The 800-nt window shown below is 57.9% G+C and overlaps 1 protein-coding gene across 1 annotated transcript in view; it reads left to right on the top strand.

The window, feature by feature from the left end:
* The first annotated feature begins 611 nt into the window (after positions 1-611).
* The window catches only part of UHMK1 (U2AF homology motif (UHM) kinase 1), a 10,448-nt gene continuing 10,259 nt past the window's right edge, over positions 612-800 (top strand). Inside the window, exon 1 of the mRNA XM_009320687.1 lies at positions 612-799. Coding sequence (XP_009318962.1) covers positions 612-799 — 188 coding nt within the window. The remainder of the gene's footprint in view (position 800) is intronic.

The following is an 800-nucleotide window of genomic DNA, read 5'->3' as shown; positions in this document are numbered from 1 at the left end:
AAGTTCTCTGTTGGGCAGGGCTGCCTGAGCCCTCCCGGCGAGAGCCGTGCTGCCTATAGGGCAGCGGTGGGGCGGTGTCTTCCCGTCAGCCTGCCTGGCTCTGGCAGGAGCCCCCGGGCTGCCTGCGTGGGTGGGAATGGGCTTGGGAAAGGAGGAAGCCTGCGCGTCGTAGGCGGCTGCTAGAAGCCCCCAGGTTCTCCCGACGCTGATTTTTTGTCTGTGTGAAATGCTTTTTAATGCTCTAATATACCTAGACACACACAGGAAGAGTTTGGCAGATGTCCCAAAAAGAGTGGTACTACCTCCATTTTGCCCACTGAGATCTGCTTATCTATGTCCCAGAGATTGTCCTGAGCAGGAGCGCCCGGCCCCGTTGCTTTAGCAGAGCCTGGCGGGGCGTTGTGAGACCAGCCTGTCCGCCGAAGCCCAGAGGCGTGACACGGCTAGTTTTCCCCTGCTCCTTCCCTCTGAAGTTTGGTTCTCCATCTCTCTGAACATCAGCCTTTGTAAAACAGATGAGCTGCCTCCTGCAGCTTTTGTGGTCTTCTGGGCAGTAGTGGAGAGCGGTGGAGTGTGATGACGGTGTAATTGCTCGTTACCAATGCCTGTCAATGCGTCTCACCGTAGTGACGCTGTATGGCGTGTTCACCAACCACTACTCTGCGAATGGCCCGTCTCGCTGTCTCCTGCTGGAGCTGCTGGACATCAGCGTGTCCGAGCTGCTGCTGCACTCCAGCAACCAGGGCTGCTCCATGTGGATGATCCAGCACTGCGCCCGAGACGTTCTTGAAGCCCTGGCA

The sequence above is a fragment of the Pygoscelis adeliae genome, unplaced genomic scaffold, assembly GCF_000699105.1.
Source record: "Pygoscelis adeliae isolate BGI_AS28 unplaced genomic scaffold, ASM69910v1 Scaffold402, whole genome shotgun sequence".
Classification (NCBI taxonomy): Eukaryota; Metazoa; Chordata; class Aves; order Sphenisciformes; family Spheniscidae; genus Pygoscelis; species Pygoscelis adeliae.
The sequence above is the reverse complement of the archived record's forward strand: the minus strand, read 5'-3'. Positions and strand labels throughout refer to the sequence as shown.